The 13,625-nt window shown below is 34.2% G+C and overlaps 1 protein-coding gene and 2 pseudogenes across 1 annotated transcript; 2 read left to right on the top strand and 1 right to left on the bottom strand.

The window, feature by feature from the left end:
• LOC18609256 lies at window positions 363-1,440 on the top strand (annotated as a pseudogene).
• On the top strand, window positions 3,161-4,908 carry LOC18609255 (annotated as a pseudogene).
• LOC18609254 lies at window positions 5,512-6,667 on the bottom strand. Its single transcript, XM_007044280.2, has one exon. The coding sequence runs from the start codon at window positions 6,348-6,350 to the stop codon at window positions 6,012-6,014; it is 339 nt and encodes a 112-aa protein (XP_007044342.2). The 5' UTR covers window positions 6,351-6,667; the 3' UTR covers window positions 5,512-6,011.

Here is a 13,625-nt window from a genome sequence, read left to right as displayed (position 1 = left end):
CTGCTTACGTCTTTCATACTAAAAAATCCACCTTCCATTTGTGGTGTCAAAAATATCTTCAACCTTTACTATCAAAATATCTTCAATATGACCTCAATAGTCTAACAACTTTCAACCTGTGGCAGATGGTGAATAACCTGCAATCGCAATTAACATGACAGATACTCCTTTAAAATTAATGACATGCAAAATGGGAAAAATGTTAACCATACATTCATTCCATCTCCGAAAATGGAACAAAACAAAATTTTTGACACGTGTCAAACATTTGTAGGTCCTTATAGTTGTGAGCAGAAGAGATGATGAAGCTATAAATAGTGAGTGGTGCATCACATAGGAAAAGGAAAAAAGAGAGAAGAAAAATGGCCTCCTCTATTGTGTCATCAGCAACCATTGGTTCCGTTAACCGTGCCAGCCCAGCTCAGGGTAGCATGGTTGCACCATTCTCCAGCCTTAAATCTGCTTTAACATTCCCAGTCACCCGCAAGCCCTAATATTGACAAGCATGAAGGACTCAATTAGAAAATTATGAAAGTCTCTACTTTGAGGTTGTAAAACAGAGATGAAAGAGCAGTTAAGAAAACGATAATATCAAAGGCTATCTTGCATTCATATGCTTAATTACAAGATTACATATTGCTGTCACATTCATTACACTTGTTGATAATATTAACAAGTGTTAATCATAAGCACAAAGCATGCAAGGTAACACATCTGAGACACCAAGACAGCGAAGAAAACTTACATTAATACCGGTACAACGAAGCAAAATATAACATTACAAAAGACATTTGTAACAAGCCCAACAATGACATTACCTCCCTTGCAAGCAACGGTGGCAGCATCCAGTGTATGCAGGTACATATGAGACTTCGATTATAAGAATAGCGCATAATAAAGTTATTAATAGCCAATTAAGATTGTTCAATAGAAATTGCAAGTTTCTGAATCTTCATAGTATTCTGGTGAGTGCAGCTATGGCCTCCGCTTGGAAAGAAGTTTGAGACACTGTCTTACCTCCCTGATCTCACTTCAGGACAGTTGGGAAAGGAAGTTGATTGCCTTCTTCGCAGCCATTGGATTCCTTGCTCGGAATTTGAATTGGAGGTGAACTTTGATGCTTCTTCTCACGTACAATCTCATGATTGCCAGACATTTTATTTAGTTTGAGCTAAGGCTAATTAGCTATGTGATTTTGATTTGTTGCAGCACGGATTTGTTTACCGTGAGAACCACCGATCCCCTGGGTACTATGATGGCCGCTACTGGACAATGTGGAAGCGGCCCATTTTTGGTTGAACTGATGTAGCACAAGTCTTGAAGAAGCTCGAGGAGGCCAAGAAAGCTTACCCCAATGCATTCATCAGAATCATTGGATTCGACAACAAGAGACAAGTACGATGCATCTGTTTCATTGCCTACAAGCCACCAGGCTTCTAAATTTAATACACTTTCAGGGTTGTCTGGTGGATTCTTTGGTCCTTGTGGCATCTAGTCCACGATTTCCATTTTTAAACTCTGTTTTCACGCAGAAATATTGAAGTCTGAATGATAAAGGGCCAAATGTACATAAAAGAGTAAATTATATGAGATAATGTCCTTTTATCTTAAACATGTATCCATTTTTCTGGATTGAGTTCAAATCTATCTCTCTTTGCCTCTCTCAAGCTCAAGTTACAAGCACTAAGATAAGGACAGAAAAATGAATATGGTACCTGAAGTGACGTACCTAGGGAAGGCCCCTCCTTTACACTCTGTACTTTCTACCGGCTTAAAGGGATGCTAATTTGAACCGGGGCACTCATCTTTCAGAAGAACCTTATTGCATCATCATAGAAATCTTCAAACCGCAAGCATTAAGGGAAATTGCAAATAAGATGGCTTACAAGAAAATCCCTGACTAATCATGACCTTGACTCTTGAGTACGTGGCAAGAAATGCGATTGATTTGAATAGGCAGAAAAATAATCATGATTACACAAAGAATTTCCACCATCATCAAGACATATGATTACAAGCTTTTTCTAACTTTCCTTTGTCAAAAGATTTCCTTGGAATTATAAGCTTTCTTAGAGGATGGCAATGAGCAGGCGATGCTTCGTTTTGTAAAGCCATCTGAGTGAAAGACATTAATCAAATTAACAGAATGAAGCTATACTGTAGACTAAAAGGGTCAAGCTCATTTTGCTCGTCCAGCTCATGTCACAAAAGGTTAATTTAGAGTGTATAGGTAGGCAATTCTACTGCATCTTTTATTTGGTGACTAATCTGATAAATCTTACCGGTTATGGAAAAAACATTCTGAAATTACAGTTTGCACTGAACTACAATCTGAGGCAGGATGTTGCCCTTGACATGAAGAGGAAACATATCAACTCAAAAGGTATGTTCAGTTCAAAAGGTTTGTAGAAAATTCCTAAATTGAATTAATAAATATGATAAGTAAATTTATTGGCCATAGTTTCTATAGCATAAAATCATAATAGATATTTTCAGCCTTTCTCTTTATTTTAATATCACCCATCCATGTTTAAATTCTAAAAGACTCCGCCATCTGCTGTTGCAAATAGCAATACTGCTTCACCAATTAATGGAGCTTACTGCTTTATCTTGTTTAGATAATAACTAAGCATCTGATCGCCAGCTTGAATTGATGGGAATGGAAATTCGAGCTCAAATGCCATGGACCAGAATGAAGAATAGTAGATTAAAGTCATTTGCGGAAAATATTTCTGTAAGATAATTTGCAAATCGTGAAACTAATCACAAGAACATCCGCTTCCAGCCAGCAGGTACCAACTACCACCCCACATATGATGTGCTGCCAACAACAAAAGAAATGAATGGCCAAAAAAAGACTTGACAAAGATATAGACAAACGGCCATCACAAATTCAAGCCCTGGTTCCTCGGATGAGATAAGATGACGGGCGTTTGCCATGTGTCACAATCAGTGGAGTGCTTAACGATAAGGCTTGGAATCCAAAAGCCTCTGTATTATGTTTCCATCAAGCCGTAATGTCACCCCTTCCATGATCTAAGGACCAAGAAATTTCCAATATTTACCGCATGAATTCTAGACCGCCAGATGCACAACATTTTAACATAAGCAATAGGGAAGTAAACTTAAGATTCTTTGCCTATATATAGTGAATCAAGCAGCTGTGCAAAGACCTCTTAAACTGATCACACAAACTTTGCGATAGCTAGCTAGCCAAGGAAGAAAGAGGCATGGCATCTTCCATGGTCTCATCTGCGGCAGTGGCCTCCGTTAACCGTGCCACCCCTGCTCAAGCCAGCATGGTTGCACCTTTCACAGGCTTAAATCAACCTCAGCCTTCCCAGTGACCCGTAAACTCAACAATGACATTACCTCTATAGCTAGCAATGGTGGAAGAGTCCAGTGCATGCAGGTAATTCGAAGGAATAACCTGTTGCTTGAAATTGTTTTCCTGGCAGTGATTACATGTCATATAACAACCGAAGGACGAAGCGATTTCTTTGCTTCTATTAGCAATTAAATCCAATATTTCCTAACTCAAGTAAATGCCACGAGACCAACTGCTGCGCTAATAAAACTTTGAGTTTTCAACTACTTGTTGTGAAGAGGGAACTTTATAGGCATCAAAGCAAATTAAACTGAAAATTTTTGACCTAGAAAAAAAAATTCTATTGAGTGCAAGTGTGGCCTCCGCTTGGAAAGAAGAAGTTTGAGACTGTGTCTTACCTCCCTGATCTCTCCAGAACAGTTGGCAAAGGAAGTTGAATACCTTCTTCGCAGAAAATGGATTCCTCGCTTGGAATTTGAATTGCAGGTACCTTTCCACTTTTTCTTTCTTATGGCTATTATAGTCTTTCACTGTGACGGGACAAGGTATGCCGTACAAGGAAAGGGTAAAACTTATTATGTAAGCATGAAAGTGAGATTACACTAATTGGGAATTCTTTGATTCCTTTTGTGCTTGATTAGGCAGCATATTGTTCAGGGCATGATGTTTTTCTACAGAGTTTTGAAATTGAAGACATTTTTAGGTGCAGTGACCTTTGGTTTCAGAAACATCAAATTAATGCAAGAACCGTTTTAATTTAAGCAAAGTTTGAGTTGGAGAGGCGATTAAATTATTGTGTCGGGACAAAGCCAGTAAAAAGAAAATTATTATTAGAATTCTCTTTCCTCCAGTCCCTTACAGATACCTTGTCAGTTTCCCCTTAATTTATCATTAAAATAGTGTTAATGGCTTATGTACTTATCAACTTAAAGGAAAAATTGGAGCGCAGAAACACAGTTAGAGTAGTCAATTTAGCCACAGATTGAATCACAAACGATTCCATCAGTTAATTACCTTTTAGCATTTAGTCCTCCAAAAGTTTCCTAAAAGGTTTATCCAAAAAAATGTTTGCAATTCCTAGCCAATCCTGTTAGAATTTGGATTGATTAAGTTCTTTTTTTTTTTTTTCTCCATATTACAATGTCAGGAATTGACCATTTCTTCTTGTGCAGCACGGATTTGTTTACCGTGAGAACCACAGATCCCCTGGATACTACGATGGGCGCTACCGGACAATGTGGAAGCTCCCCATGTTCGGTTACACAGATGCAACGCAAGTCTTGAAGGAGCTGGAAGAGGCCAAGAAGGCTTACCCCAAATCATTCATTCGGATCATCGGATTTGACAACAGGCGCCGAGTGCAGTGCATCATTTTCATTGCCTACAAGCCTCCAGGCTTTTAAATTTAAAATGCTTCCTGTTTTGTGGGTATCAATTTGTTGATCGTTTCATTTTTCTTTTGCTTCACCAGTTTGATTTTTTTTTTTCTCAGTTTTCTGGATTTTCGTTTGATTCTCTGATCATGTATTGAACAGTGCCAATCTGAATTGAAAGTGAAATTTGTGATGCTTTTATTGTGATCTCTTGATTGTTTGATGGAATGGTAACGAGTCCTGGTATTCCCAATCAAAGAGGTTAATCTTTTTCTACTGCCATCTTTGTCCCACTAGGTTTGGATTCATTTATCATCTCTTGTGGGAAATTAGTCTAGGAAGCCATGCCAAATTCTCTATATGTAAAAGTTGTGCTCTTCATCTTACTGAGCAAAACTTAGTGATTTGTCAAAGATTGCTCACGAGCCTCTGCGGCCTAAACTTTGGCACATCTCATTGGTGTTTTCTTGTTATTTTGACTCTATCCTTTGGCTCTTGGAATCTGTCAGTTTTGTTTTACTTTTTTAAGCTAATTTAACGCTTTATATTGCAGATTTTGAACAGGTTTTGTTCTTATTTACTTTTTCATAAATTAAATAATAAAATTACTATTCGATAAATGATGTCTTTTCTCATCCAATAAGCAGAAAAAGAAAATTGTAGAAGTTTAAGCAGTGAACCCTGAAATTCTTCTATCTGAGCTGAAAGTCCTAATCCTAATTAAACAGTATCAGATGTGGGCTACGATAGTTTTCTTTTGGCACAACAAAAACGGTTTAAAGCCCAAACAAAAGACCCAACAAAGCGGTTGGTGGATTGAGCATCCGCTCTTCATTACTGCTACCATTTCTTTTGATAATTGAAAGTACTGCTGTGTAACATTTCTCAATTGGCAACAACCTATTATAAGTCTCGCATCTACAGCCCTGATTACAGTCGTATAGTAAAGATTAAAATGAGAAGGGGAAACAATGTTAATAGCAACTTACATATAAAAGTAAAATTGGACAATGTAAAGACCAAGGTGAATATGGTTGCTATCTCTATCTGTTAAGGCAGGCTTTAGTTCTCTCTCACTTCTTTCCATCTCTCGCCAGGTTTAGCCAATATTGCAGCTGATTCTGGTTTACTAATTTGTATCTGCTAACAAAGCAATCATATGAAGAAGCTGACCAACAGCTGCACTGTTTCCAGCCCAAATTAGAAATATCTAAAGACAACAACCAAAGACATCGAACTTCATTTTGTTAATTTTATAAGTGAAAAATTGCCAAACTCTGTCTCTCTCTGTTCCTATTTTTTTCTTTCTCTCATGGCTTTGGTATCTCCATGACTGTCTTCAAGTTCCAAATATCATCATCCCAAGCAACATCACTGAACAATGAACCATAAGCCTTGTCAACAAAATCAACATCCCACAAAGGCGACCAGACCGCACCCCATGACATTTGCTCATCCGCAGCACCTCTTAACCACGGCCATTCCTCCCACCCCAAAAAATTCTTCAGCGTAAACACTGCTGGTTCTCCTTCATTCTTCTTCCCGTCTTCTTCCTTGGCTTCTACAGCTCTCTGGCTCTTCTTTTTGCCTTCATTTTTTCCAGCCTGCAGCGTGGTGGCACCATCTAAATTACTTCCTTGCCTCTTCATTTTCTTGATGCTCCAGAATTTGCAACAATTTATGGCTTTGGAATACAAAAATGTCAACGCAAATGAAACGGTAAGGCAAGGCGGGTGAGGAAGAAAATAGTGATATTTATAGGTCAAAGAGAGCTAAGAGAAGAGAAAAAGATGGGAGACCGTTTTGGAAGTTGGAGAGCATGGTGATGTGAGCAGTTTTGGTGAATTTTTGTGATCATATGCAACATCACGTGCCACCCTCTTGTCTTCTGTAAAAAGGCAGATATTCACATACTGACAAAATCTTCCCTTGTAAGGCTTCGAGGGTAAGGATTGTGGATCGGCACCAAGGTAATTTCATCAATCTTGAATGCAGCCCACGTTCAATGAATATTTCTGTGATCGAGATGCAAGACACAGGGAGGTTAGAAAATGAATTTTGAAGATCCAATAAGAAATTGCCAGGTTTAGAGAAGAAATTAATGGAGTTGGTGGGTTATTGTTGTATAAACTTGTAAACTTGAGCATCTAAAACTTCTAGAATAAGTTCAGAATCAGTACCATCTGCAAGCCACTGGGAGGAATGGATGTATATACAACAGGTGTTTAGAGGACCAATATTGATTTCCATTCGGGCAGTCATTTGAGACTTGGTCGTTATTAAAAGAGAGTAGTGGGTCAAATTTGTCTAGACAGAATGTTCCCTATCGTCCAAATTCTTGACTAACTCGTTTTGGTGAACCAGAATTGAAAATAGACTAGGGTGAATGGGTCATCCCTCCCATTGAATTTTGTTGTTCTAAAGGAAAATAGGAGCAGCTATCAATTATTTGGACATTTGAGAGAGCACCTAGTATGGTTGGAGAGGGAAGAAGTTAGTCAACTCTTAGTGCAGGGGTCAAAAATAGAAAAATAAAAGTTAAAATTTTAAAAATTAATATTTTGAACTTAATCAACAATTAAAAAATTGATAATAAAACAAAATTTTATGTAATATGTAAATCAAGGAAAAAAATATTTACAATAGTCTGAAAGTTGTGCTTCATCATATTTCTTGGATTTAAATTTATTAATTATTAATTATGTACTGAAAAATATCTATTTCTTTAATATTGAGTTTTGGATGTTTTTATTCACATTGCTCCTATTCATAAGTTGAAGCATTGAAGCTTGATGGCTCATGTATAGGACAATCATTTTGATGATTTGCTTCTTTTCTTTTGTTTTTAACTTATTCATATTTTAATAAAATTTGAAAAAAAAAATTAATGCAGTCAACTTCTAATATTTTTATTTTATTTTTATTTAAACTATAATACTAAATATAAAATTATAATACATAAAACATAAATAGTTAAATACAATATATAAGATTGATAATTTCTTCGTACATAATCAAGATTGTTTAAAGGTTTCATATTTAAGATAATTTTCTTTCAACTAAATATAAACGTAAAACATATAAAAAAGATATATTCAATATAATTTTCTTTTACATAATTAGGATTAATAAAACAAATGATATATTGATGGAAGTTTAAGTAATAATGCAACGCTACAACTTATATTTAAGAATTACATAATAATTTATTAATTTTTAGAGATTAAAATCATAAAAATAAAATTTATATAACAGAAAAAAAGAATATAGCAAACAGAAGATAGAATCTACATATGACACAAAAAAGAAAAGAATATGATTCATAGGTCGTAAAAATTTGGAGAAAAAAATCTATAGAAATTTAAAACATATGAATAAATAGAATAGAAATAAATAAAAATAATAATAATAATACAAATTGAGAGAAGAAAAAAAACTTTAAAATTGAGGCATGTGAAATCATTTTGTTATTTTTTATTTATATTAATTATTAAATAAAAAATTATTTTGAGAGGGTCGTTAAAGAAATATATAAAAAATTTTAAAAATTTTATATAATATAAAATAAATTTAAAAATTTTGAGAGGCCAGATGTGAAGGAGAATCTACTCCTGTGGTTGGAAATTTAGCTTGTTCGACCTTCTGTCTTATTAGTATCAATTTATTCACAACATTACCATATTTTGTTTATAGAGGTTTTTGACCATCTGCTGAGACCAATAATGCCTTTATTTTGGTTTAGGCCCCATTTGATTACTCTTTTGTTACTTGTTTTACTATTTAGGTTTTACTTTTTAAATATCGTTATAAAGTTCAAGTAACAGATAAAAATAATAATATTATTGATTAAAAATAATTAATTAATGATAATATAACATTAATATATATTAAACATTTTGTTATATTTAAAACTTTAGATATTTTGTTTATAATCAATGGCCAAGCCAAATTGAAGCCGGAGCCCCAAGGTAATATAATTGTCCCCAATTTTTATTTCCAAATTTCTAGAATCTATAAAAGATAGTTAAAAGAATCAAACTTTTTCTCAAATCTAAGTTTTAAACTATTTTCTCTAAAAATAAAAAGACCTTTATAAAAAATAAACATTTCCCTTTAATATGTTTGCATCTTTCAAAAAAACATATTAATATGTTTGCAAAGAGTGAGGATTTTTTTTTATGGAATAATTTACTTGTTTAATCGTAGTGTTCATAAATAGGATAAACACTTTAATAGTAAAATATGAAATGACAAGAAATATAATTAAATTTTTAAGTAAAATTCATGAAATTCCTTACTAAAACCCGATTTACACCAAGATTAAGATTGATGAAAATTAAAGTTAATACTTTAACTATAAACTAAAAGTTTATAAGTATGAACCTTACATATCTTATCAAATTGACTTCTTAAAGAGAAAGTAATTTTTTCTTGATAAAGTGATATTAAAACAAACTCAATTTAGACCCAACTCAGGTCAAGGGAAGCAGGCCTTATTGGATTGGGTGGGAAAGATTTTCATGCCTAGCACTATATCATTGTTATGCTTTTTTATTTTAAAATTTTTAATTTAACCAATTATTGACACAAAATTAAAAATCGTATGATTGCGGGGTGGGTTGAAGACAGTTTTATTTATGTGGGGACAAGTTTCTTCGCTGACGAATCACCGCGAGTAAAAAGTCAAACCAAGAATTAAACTTATCATGCCACTAATTCCCGATTTAATCAATCTTAACAGGGTTTTTTCAAATCTTATTATTCATTTTAAATAAAATGTTTACATTAAAATGTATATGGAATATAGTAAAAGGTGTTTTTTAAAGAAAACAGTCATTTGACAAATTAGTTAGGATTTTTACAAACAATCAAGAAGATAAGACCTACAAAAAAAGAATTTTTAAAATAAAAAATGAAAAAAGAGTGTACAAATGTTTTTCTTCTAATAGATATGATAAGTGTCAATGATAGAAGAAGAATAGGGAATATCCCATGAATTTCATTCTTAAAAAAAAGTTATCTTTACAGTAGCTATTTACTGTATTTATGTACATGTATAACAAAATAACAACCTGTTTACAAATATGGGATAAAATGGTAATCTAACCAAACTAACTTTAATAATATATTCACAATATAAACATGATTAATATATACTTAAGACTCTCCCATAAGATGAGTGTGTATGTTATGCACACTCATCTTGCTAGAAAGAGAAGAAAGGGACTAGGTTGGAGAACCTTGGTAAATAAGTTTGCCAATAACAACTTTGTATGAACATATGTTGGAGAGATGATACTTGATAAAACTTTCTCCTTTATGAAATGACAATCTATCTCGATGTGGTTGGTTCGTTCATGGAAGATTGGGTTCTTACAAAGATGGAATGCAAACTAATTGTCACAATGTAAGGAAAGAACATGCACATGAGCAATGCTCAGATCCTTCAGTAAACATGGTAACCAAATAACTTCACTGGTAGTAGCTGCCATTACACAATACTCTAACTGAGTAGAGCTACAAGCAACAACCATTTGTTTCTCGGATTTCCAACTTATCAAAGAACTACCAAGGAAGATACAAAAACTTGTGATAGAGCTCTTAGTATCTAAACATCTTCCCTAATCGCTGTCACTATATGCTTGTATTTGTAAAGCAGATTGAGAAGAAAATAAGATGCCTTTGCCAAGAACACCTTTGATACACTTGAGAACTTAGAAAACAACATGTGGGTGAGCTTGAGTAGGTATATCCATATATTGGGATAGTATATGAATAACAGAAGAAATGTCAGGTCAAGAAAAGATCAAATATAGAAGCTTACCAACAAGTTGCCTGTAATTAGTTGCATCAACCAATTGATCAATGTTTGTAGCTTTATTTAACCTATGATTATAATCAATAGGTGTAGTGATAGGCTTACAGCCAAGAACTCCATATTTTATTAATAGATCAAAAGCATACTTTTGTTCAATTGGGCAACTTCCAAACCAAGGAAATACTTCAATTTGCCAAGATCGTTTAGCTTAAATTTGGACTTCAAGAACTCTATAACTCGCTTAGTAGCATTAGAGGAGGAATTGACAATAACGGTGTCATCGACATATAGGTTCATCATCATATTCTTATAGCTCATGTTTCCCTTTTTACTTTTCCATTTCATTCCCATAGGTCAAGTTTAATCCATGAATATTAAGGTATAATCAACTCCAGATTACCCCTTCGAATGTTTAAATCACCATTTACTTTACATCCTACCATAAATTGGTTCTTATGTAATCCACGCAGATTCTCATTGTGCCTATGCATAACTTCACATAATTTACAGGCTTATACTCTTTTCTTATCATTTCTAATCAGATGTGTAAGCTTCATCTTACCGCTCATCCTTGCCCCACATTGTCATAAACATGTCACAATCACTAATTATCATTTTCATCAAGTTACCCTCCAGTATCTAGACCTGGCAATTAGTGTTAACGTGTCGTAAACGTGTCAGACACGAAACACGTTAAGGTTAAACACGAACACGACACGTTTAATATTTGTGTCCTAAATTTAAAACACGTACACCTATACGTTTAACACACGTGTAACACGACACGACACGATTAACACGTTCATTAAATGTGTCAATATACGACACGACATGATTAATAACTCGTTTAACACAATTAACACGTTTAACACAATTAAACAAAAATAAACGTAAATGTAATCTCAATATTTCAAATGCCCAAAACCATTCAACAACCAAAAGTCGCAACTCCTGATAGAAAGCTGCAGCCGCACTCAGCATCACAGCCCGGTCCTTCTTCCAAAATGTCCACCTTATGTCCCACCTCAACCTCACCCTATGATATCCCTCCCTTGACTCTCCAAGAAAGCCCACCCAGAAAACCAACAAAATTCATATGTAATGGGCAACTACCCAAGAACTAATAAACTGCAAAAATGACATTTTTCTAAAGACTTTTCAAAAAAAAAAAACCGCTTACCTTTGTTTCAATGAAAGAGGAAAAAACTGCTGAAGAAACCCGCTCAACACTCCCAATCTAAAGCTGTTGAAGTTAAAGGGGAAAAAAATTGAAAAAGAGAAGAAAGATCTGGTGACTAGTGTTTGGTGGACTGGTGGTGCCGTGCATTAGCCGTTGCCTCATCCAAAATAATAACCAAAGGTGAAAAATTAGGTTGAGTTACTTGAGTATGTATAATTACATTAATATCCTTTATAAAATTAAAAAAACTTTTTAAAATAATTATTTAAAATTATTTATATAAGGTTAAAATAGTCTTTAACTATTAATGTTTAACAAGCTAATAAACGTGTTATGTGTACACGTTTAAACACGATAACATGATTAAGTAAACGTGTTTAAACGTGTTTTAAACATGTTTGTCGTGTCGTAACTTACTATTTTGTTGATCTTTCAAATTTATCTTTACTTGATCATTACATTTATGCTATACCACAATCCTTAAAAGTCTTCTTTACTTCTTAATTGTCTTTCGTATTTCCAACATATATGTTATATTCTTATGTCATCTCGACATTACTTAGTCCCAATTCAATTCTTGTATCCTGACTCTAAATCATGGCTTATTACCAAAATCTTTACTCGTACATGCTTACTTGAAACATCAAATCATCATCTCTTTCCCAAGTTGATCTCTACGAATCCCGTTGTGTACTGCTATTTCCTCACCAAGGGTAATATCAATTAACTAGAGCATATCGCCATTATTCACTAAGCATTTAAAGCATAGTTCAATCCTTGCTTACCCTTATCAGGTACTCTACTTTGTTAATTACTCAAAATGAAAAAAACACATGTGAGGGAAACACGTTTTTTTACCATTGTATGCTTTGCCTCCACAAGCATATCGAGACCGTAACATTATCCGGCTTACATAATGGCAAGATAATCATTGCCTCAAACCAACATTTCCAATCATTCTTAGACTTGCAATATACCTTTGTACTACGTGACATATCAATTAGAACACCAACATCACTATATAACTATTAGCTCCTTGAGCTTTAATGTTTTCACATTGTGAGAACCCTTTCAAATTATCTCACCAAAGTGTTCACAAAGTGGATACAAGCCCATAACTTATGGTTCATTGCCCAAAGCAGTGAACACTATCCCATCATTAAAGTCTTACTCTTATATACCAATCATAGCTCCCTTGCACATTTAACTATACATTGCTTGGCTGCTCACGAGCCTCTCATATGCCATTTCGATCTTTTATGGCAAGTTAACTAATATATTCTCTTATGCTTTTCAATACACTTCCAAAACACTTAAACACATCCTTTAGTGGAATTTAGTTGAGAACTTAAACAATCAAAAGCTTACCTTCAAAACCACTCATAACTTTAACAATCCAATGTATGCTCAATGACATTCCACCTCATCGGTTCCAACGGACATTATTTTCAAATCTCCTAAGGCGTCCTTGTCCTTAATTCGGACCACACAACTATCTTAGTGTATTTGCATTGATTATTCTTAAGCTTTTTATGTTCATCATAGCAACATCCATATTTCTCCCATTATTTACCTTACTTTTCATTCACTCTTTCCTTAGCCTCTAACAAGGCTTAATCTCTTGTCTCATTTACCTACATGTCAATATATAAGGCAATAAAGAAGCTTTCCAATTCATTCATATAAATACTTTTCCAAAACCTTAAAACTTCAATTAACGAAGCTTAACATCAAGTCCAAATGACCATAATTCAACTCATAAGTTCAGCTTCACGCCCCTAACATTTTATTCATACGTCCTAGACATGAGGTGTTCCTAGCGCTGTGGCGTGGTGGTTGCTGTGGTTTACTTAATCATTGCTATTCGTCTACATTTAAGGTTACTACATTGATCATCCTCGACCGTTTGATTTTCCTCCAAGTTTA

Source organism: Theobroma cacao, chromosome 2, assembly GCF_000208745.1.
Source record: "Theobroma cacao cultivar B97-61/B2 chromosome 2, Criollo_cocoa_genome_V2, whole genome shotgun sequence".
Lineage (NCBI taxonomy): Eukaryota > Viridiplantae > Streptophyta > Magnoliopsida > Malvales > Malvaceae > Theobroma > Theobroma cacao.
This window is presented reverse-complemented; position numbering and strand designations above follow the sequence as displayed.